Here is a 6697-nt window from a genome sequence, read left to right as displayed (position 1 = left end):
CCTTCCAAGTAGCCGGAATGACAGGCATGCGCTACCACGCCCGGCTGATTTTTTGATTTATTGTAGAGATGAGGTCTCGCTGCCCAGGTGGGTCTAGAACCTGAGGGCTCAGGCAATCCACTCACCTCAGCCTCCCAAAGGCGCGGGATTACAGGCTGAGCCACCGAGCCCGTCTAGAATATTTTCATCACCCCAGAAATTTCCCTCACTTCCTTCCTTTCTGGGTCTCTCTCATCATAGAGCGGTTTTGTCTGTTCAGAGCCTCACCTAATGGGAATCACACAGTATGGAATCTCGTGTCTGGCATCTCTTGCTTGCCATAATGTTTATGAGATTCAGTCACATTGTGTGTGTCAGTGGCTCACGTCTTTCTGTTGTTGAATAGAATGGCATTGTGTGAGTGTTCCATTGTTTATTCATTCACTATTGATGTACATTTGAGTGATTTCCAATCGTGGGGCCATTTTGAATAAAATGGCTATGAACTCCCAGGGGACCTTATCTAGATGGTTTGACCTCCACACAAGTCCATGGTTCACGGATAGCACGTCATTTACAAAAATAACCACCCTCCCCTGCAAAGGCCTCCTCCCTCTGGTCTCCCCACCTGCCGCCTTGGCATTCCTGGCCTCCCACCATCCCCCAGAGATGCCGACACATCTGGGTCCTCCTGGCTCTGTATCTGCCCTGATACTGCCTCAAGTCATTGTGCTAGTTCTTACCCATCAAAGCTCTGTGGCAGAAATGCCAGGCTTCCAAAGATCTTCTTGCAGCCAGCAAACTCCTGGATATTGTCGCTGGTGACCGCCCTGGCCTCTCGCAATTGCTCCATGCCCAGACCATAGCACACTGCAGAGAGCAGGGCAGGCGGTGAAGGGGCTGCGCAGGACAGTCCGGCCTGCAGTCCCCTCCTGGGGCCGCAGACCCCTCTCCGCACTGGCGGGTGACATGGGGAAACGTATAGGACGAAGGAGGGCCAGGGGCAGAGCCAGTGGAAGGAAAGGACTGGGTCCTAGGAGGGCCTGAGCGAGGATGGGACGGGGTGGGCGGGGCGAGGCTGGCTGTGCAGAGGGACAGGCTGACTGTGCAGCTGGCTGGAGACAGCGAGTGGGTACCTCGGGCACAGGGCTTGCTGCACTTCTCACACCGCTGTGTACCGTCCTCAGCAGTTACCTCTTGGTCGTGCAGGGGGCAGACCAGGGTACAGGACCCCACGTCCGTAGATAGGTAGTTGTCTGAGAAGGTCAGAAGCACACATCCATGCACCCTAGTCCTTCACATGCCACCATGAGCAGCGTCACTATACCCAAGTACAATAAGAATGCTACCCCAAGCCGGGCTCGGTGGCTCAGCCTGTAATCCCGCGCCTTTGGGAAGCTGAGGTGAGTGCATTGCCTGAGCCTTGGGTTCAAGACCTGCCTGGGCAGCGAGACCTCACCTCTACAATAAATAAAAAAATCAGCTGGGCGTGGTAGCGCACGCCTGTAATTCCGGCTACTCGGAAGGCTGAGGCGGAAGGATCGCCGGAGCCCAGCAGGTCGAGGCTGCGGTGGCCGGGAGCGGCCACTGCACTCCAGTCTGGGCGACAGAGTGAGACTCCAACTAAAAAAAAAAAAAAAAAAGAATGCTGCCCCAGTACTTAAATGTCCCTCCTCTGAGCACTTGATATTCAGGTCTCCTTACAACAACTGTATGTGGTCAGTACTGTTAGAGCCCCGTTTTGCAAAAAGGGAAATCACAGTGCAGAGTGGTGTAAAGGATTCAAGGTCATTGTGCTGGGGGTAGGAGCCAGAATAAGGACCCAGACCGTCTGGTTCTACATTCTGTCCTGTTGCCCACCATGAGGAGGGATAGCCAGAACCTGAAAGTCTACTCCTATCCCTGTGAGAGGAGGAAAACGGATTCTCCAGGTTTGACTCCATGACTCCAGTCCCTAAATGCCTATGAGTAAATTGAGAGCTTTTTTTTTTTTTTGAGTTGGAGTCTCACTCTGTTGCCCAGGCTGGAGTGCAGTGGCACACTCACAGCCACAACCTCAACCTCCTGGGCTCAAGCGATCCTTCCGCCTCAGCCTTCCAAGTAGCGGGAACTATAGGCACGTGCCACCATGTCTGGCTAATTTTTTTTTTTTTTTTTGAGTTGGAGTCTCACTGTCGCCCAGACTGGAGTGCAGTGGCCGCTCCTGGCCACCGCAGTCTCGACCTACTGGGCTTTGGCGATCCTTCCGCCTCAGCCTTCCAAGTAGCTGGAACTACAGGCGCGCACTACCACACCTGGCTAATTTTTGATTTATTGTAGAGATGAGGTCTCGCCAAGTTGCCCAGGCAGGTCTTGAACCTGCGGGCTCAGGCAATTCACTCACCTCAGCCTCCCAAAGGCGCTGAGCCACCGAGCCCGGCATTTTTTGATGTTATAGAGACAAGGTCTCACCAAGTTGCCCAGGCTGGTCTCAAACCTGTGGGTTCAGGCAGTCCTCTCACCTTGGCCTCCCGAAGTGCTGGGATTATAGGTGTGAGCCACCATGCCTGGCATTTGGGAGCTCTTATATAAAACTCTGATCTATCCAGAGTAGAGAATACAGCTGTTCTAAAAGCTCTACTAATATTAACTCAAGCCAGACATGGTGGCTTACGCATGTAATCCCTGCACTTTGGGAGGCTGAGGAGAGAGGACTGCCTGAGCCCAAGGGTTCGAGACCAGCCTGGGCAACTTGGCAAGACCTCATCTCTACAATAAATCAAAAAAATTAGCCGGGTGTGGTGGTGCTACTTGGAAGGCTGAGGCAGAAGGATCACCTGAGCTCCAAAGGTCGAGGCTGTGGTGGCCATGAGCATGCCACTGCACTCCAGCCTGGGCAACAGAGTGAGACTCCAACTCAAAAAAAAAAGACGAAAAACAAATATTAACCCATTCAAATTTTATAACCACCTTCTGAGGCTGGGACTATTCTTGCCCTCATTTTACAGATGAGGAAACCAAGGCGAAGCAAAAAGCAGTCTGGGTCCCAAGTCTGGGCTCTTCACTGTCTCTCTTTGCTGTCGCCTCCTCCACAGCGGTTGAGAGAACGAAGCAGCACGACAGGAACTGCCATGACCGGCGCTCCAGAGCAGGGGGCCAGCAACACTCTCAATACCCTCCCATCATCAAAAACCAGCCTCTCCCGCAAAAAGACGAAAACTGTGTCTCTCCCTGGCACTCACAGGGACAGGCAGTCACACAGCTGGCACCGAATGTATACCGGCCCTCAGGGTTGGGCATGGACTCGAAGGTGTCCGTGTTGTAGGTGACCAGGGCTGGGCAGTGCAGCTCACAGATGCCGCTGTGGTTGAAGTGGAGGCAGGCCTGTGGAGACAGGCGGCTGGCTGTCACTGGGCTGTTCTTCCCTGGTGTGCTGGGGCCACGGGGCAGTACCAGGCAGCGTGTCCACCCCTCACGCGCTGGGGAATGTGGCGCGGTGGACACAGGGCAGAGGCACATACCAGGCAGTCAGAGTGCTTGGGGCCCGTGCAGCCAGCAGCACACTGCTCATGGCAACAGTCAGTGGGCAGCGGGCCCTTGCAGCGGGCACAGCCACCAGCACAAACGGTACGCGTCACTGTCAGACAAAGGACAGGATGAGGGCTGGGCCACATCCCGGGCACTAGCCCCTCACCAGCATCACCTGCCCCAGGGAAGATACTCCAAGGCCTGTTATCCAGGGCCCCCATGTCACCTGGATTCCTTCCTGCCCCAGGCCCCCAGATTCAGGCCTCCCTGAGACTCACAGCTCTGACAGTCCTCGGAACTTTCTCCCCAGCAGTGGGAGGCTTTACAAGCTGGAGAACAGGGGCGGCCTAAGGAGAGAACCAGAGAGAGGCAGTGAGAGAGATGTCTAACAGTGAGAACATGGGTTAATAATGGAGAGAGGGCCGGGCTCGGTGGCTCAGCCTGTAATCCCGCGCCTTTGGGAGGCTGAGGTGAGTGGATTGCATGAACCCGTGGGTTCGAGACCCGCCTGGGCAGCGATACCTCATCTCTACAATAAATCAAAAAATTAGCCGGGCGTGGTAGCGCACGCCTGTAGTTCCAGCTACGTGGAAGGCTGAGGCGGAAGGATCGCCAGAGCCCAGCAGGTCAAGGCTGCGGTGGCCGGGAGCGGCCACTGCACTCCAGTCTGGGTGACAGAGTGAGACTCCAACTCAAAAAAAAAAAAAAAAAATGGAGAGAGGACAGGCGTTAGTGACTCATGCCTATAATCCCAGCACCTTGGCAGGACAAGGTAAGAGGATTGCTTGAGCCCATGGGTTGGAATCAGCCTGGGCAACTTGGGAGACCTCATCCTATAATAAATCAAAAAAAATTAGCCGGGCATGGTGATGCATGCCTGTAGTTCCAGCTATTTGGAAGGCTGAGGTGGAAGGATCTCCTGAGCCCAGTAGGTCGAGGCTGTGGTGGCTATGAGCATGCCACTGCATTCCAGTCTGGGCAACAGAATGAGACTCCCAACTAAAAAATAATAATAATAAAAATAATAATGGAGAAAGGCTGGGCACAGTGGCCCACGCCTGTAATACAAGTGCTTTGGGAGGCTGAGGCAGGAGGATTGCTTGAACCCAGGACTTCAAGACCAGCAAGACCTTGTCTAAAAAAAAAAAAAAAAAAAAAAAAGGAAGCCGGGCGTAGTGGCTCAAACCTATAATCCCCAGCACTTTGCCTGAGCCGATGAGTTTGAGACCAGCCTGAGTAACTTGGTGAGACCTCATCTCTACAATAAATCAAAAAATTAGCTGGGCGTGGTGGTGCATGCTTGTAGTTCCAGCTACTTAGAAGGCTGAGGTGGAAGGATCACCTAAGCCCAGCAGGTCAAGGCTGTGGTGGCTGTGAGCATGCCTCTGCACTCCAGCCTGGGTGACAGACTCTGACTCAAAACAAAACAAAACAAAACATGGAGGGACACAAACAACAGCAGAGGCCATGAGGCAGAATGCACAGTGGGGGAGGGACCCAGGCAGGAAAAGAAGACTCAAAGACCAGAGGCAAAAGTAGGGGGAGACAGGACAGGGAACCCCAGAGACAGAGACACAGAGAGGTGGCAGGAGGGACAGAGGGAGGAAGGGTAGTGTCGGTGGCTGGAAAGCGGAAGGTGGGAGCAGGTGGCTTGAGTGAGGAGGCTATAGACAGGGAGGAACTGGCTTACAGGCCCGTGAGCGGTTGGTGTCTATCTGCATGAGAGGCAGCTGATTGTTCTTGTGGAAGATGTCCTGCCACAGAATCATGTCCTGGTAGCAGAGCTGGGGGTTCCGCTGGATCAAGACTCCTCCCTTCAGGATCTCTGTGAGGTGGGCAATTGTCAGGGCATCCTTCCTCCATCTACCTACCTCTGTCCTCCCTCGGGGCCCTCCTGCCTCCTAAAAGGGGAGCAGGCCTTTCCACAACACACAGTTTCCCTGGGAAGGGAGGCGCTATCTTCAGCATCTTCTAGACCCCACACGTAGGCAAAGTGAGTCCCAGAGACGCCCATGGCAGGGTCCAGATGTCCACGTGGACATACGCTCCCTTCTGTCCTCTCACCTCCACCCTGAGCACACTGCTTGGCAGTTAAAAGTGACGGTAGCATCTGAAACCCAGCCCCACTGCTAACTACCTGTATAACCTTTGTCCCTTTCCTCTGCAAGCCTCAGTTTTCTCATCTGTAAATGAGAACAACACCAATGCTTCCCTTGCACGACTGAAATGGGATCGTGCACGTGGAGTGCCGGCACCTAGAATTTGGGACACTGTCAGCTCTAGGACCGCCACATACAGTTACACAGGTTGTTCACTGCACACTTGTACTCTGCCAAGTGGGGGCAAAAACCCAGCCTGCATTCTAATTATCAAATTGTATGTGCTGATACAAGCTGCAACTTCCTAGTCTTCTCAGGGTGCCTTCCAGGGCTCTGCCTGCATCTGCCCACGGGGGACACCGTTTCTCATTGACACAAAGCCTCCCCGTGGCTAGCCCTGGCCGAGTTAGCTCTGAATAACCAAGAAAAGGCTTCAACGGGGGTGACAGCCACCTGTGAGGCTTCGAAGCTGCAGCTCCTGCAGCCCTCCTGGGGAGGCCCTTGTGGCAGGGGTGGCATTGTTCGGTAGGTCTCCATTGTCCAGCACGGCCAGGGCATAGTTGTCCTTGAAGAGCTGGGTACCTCGCACGATCCGCAGCCTCTGCAGCGGGACCCGCCTCACTTGGTTGTGGGCGATGAGCACATAGCCCTGCACCTCCTGGATATCCTGAGAGGAGACAAGGCAGGGTGGGGCGGAGGCAGGAACACCTCCCAAGGCCTCCTTGGGGTTACCCAGTGCTTGGGGATCCGGGCAGGGCCTCTGGTGCTGAGCAGCCCTGCTCCCTCATACAGAAGATGGTGATCAAGGCCGCTTTCTCCCAGCTTGGCCAGATCCTTGTCTGATCAAGAAAGCTAATGGCAAGAAGCACTTTGTAAACTGTCAACAGGCACCCCGCCCTCTCTGCATGTCAGTTTCTTCATCTTTAAAAGGAAAGGCCTGGGGGAGATGACGTCTGCCAGCAGACAGACCAAGCAGGGCCTGCAGACGTGAGCCAGCAGGCTGGTTTCCACTCTCCTTTCCTAACCTTTTCACAGACATCTCTCTGCTGATCTTCACCATGGGTCCCCTAGGATGCCTACTGCTCCCAATATACCTTTTTTTTTTTTTTTTT

General features: G+C 54.2%; 1 protein-coding gene across 1 annotated transcript in view; it reads right to left on the bottom strand.

Moving 5' to 3' along the window:
* ERBB2 (erb-b2 receptor tyrosine kinase 2) overlaps positions 1 to 6697 on the bottom strand; it is a 25402-nt gene that overhangs the window by 11815 nt on the left and 6890 nt on the right. The window contains exons 3-9 of the mRNA XM_021708353.1: positions 6039 to 6252; positions 5177 to 5311; positions 3765 to 3833; positions 3480 to 3595; positions 3201 to 3342; positions 1116 to 1235; positions 723 to 849 (exon numbers count right to left, since the gene is read on the bottom strand). Coding sequence (XP_021564028.1) covers positions 723 to 849; positions 1116 to 1235; positions 3201 to 3342; positions 3480 to 3595; positions 3765 to 3833; positions 5177 to 5311; positions 6039 to 6252 — 923 coding nt within the window. The remainder of the gene's footprint in view (positions 1 to 722; positions 850 to 1115; positions 1236 to 3200; positions 3343 to 3479; positions 3596 to 3764; positions 3834 to 5176; positions 5312 to 6038; positions 6253 to 6697) is intronic.

The sequence above is a fragment of the Carlito syrichta genome, unplaced genomic scaffold (assembly GCF_000164805.1).
Source record: "Carlito syrichta isolate Samal-C Ts95f unplaced genomic scaffold, Tarsius_syrichta-2.0.1 Scaffold135860, whole genome shotgun sequence".
Lineage (NCBI taxonomy): Eukaryota > Metazoa > Chordata > Mammalia > Primates > Tarsiidae > Carlito > Carlito syrichta.
The sequence above is the reverse complement of the archived record's forward strand: the minus strand, read 5'-3'. Positions and strand labels throughout refer to the sequence as shown.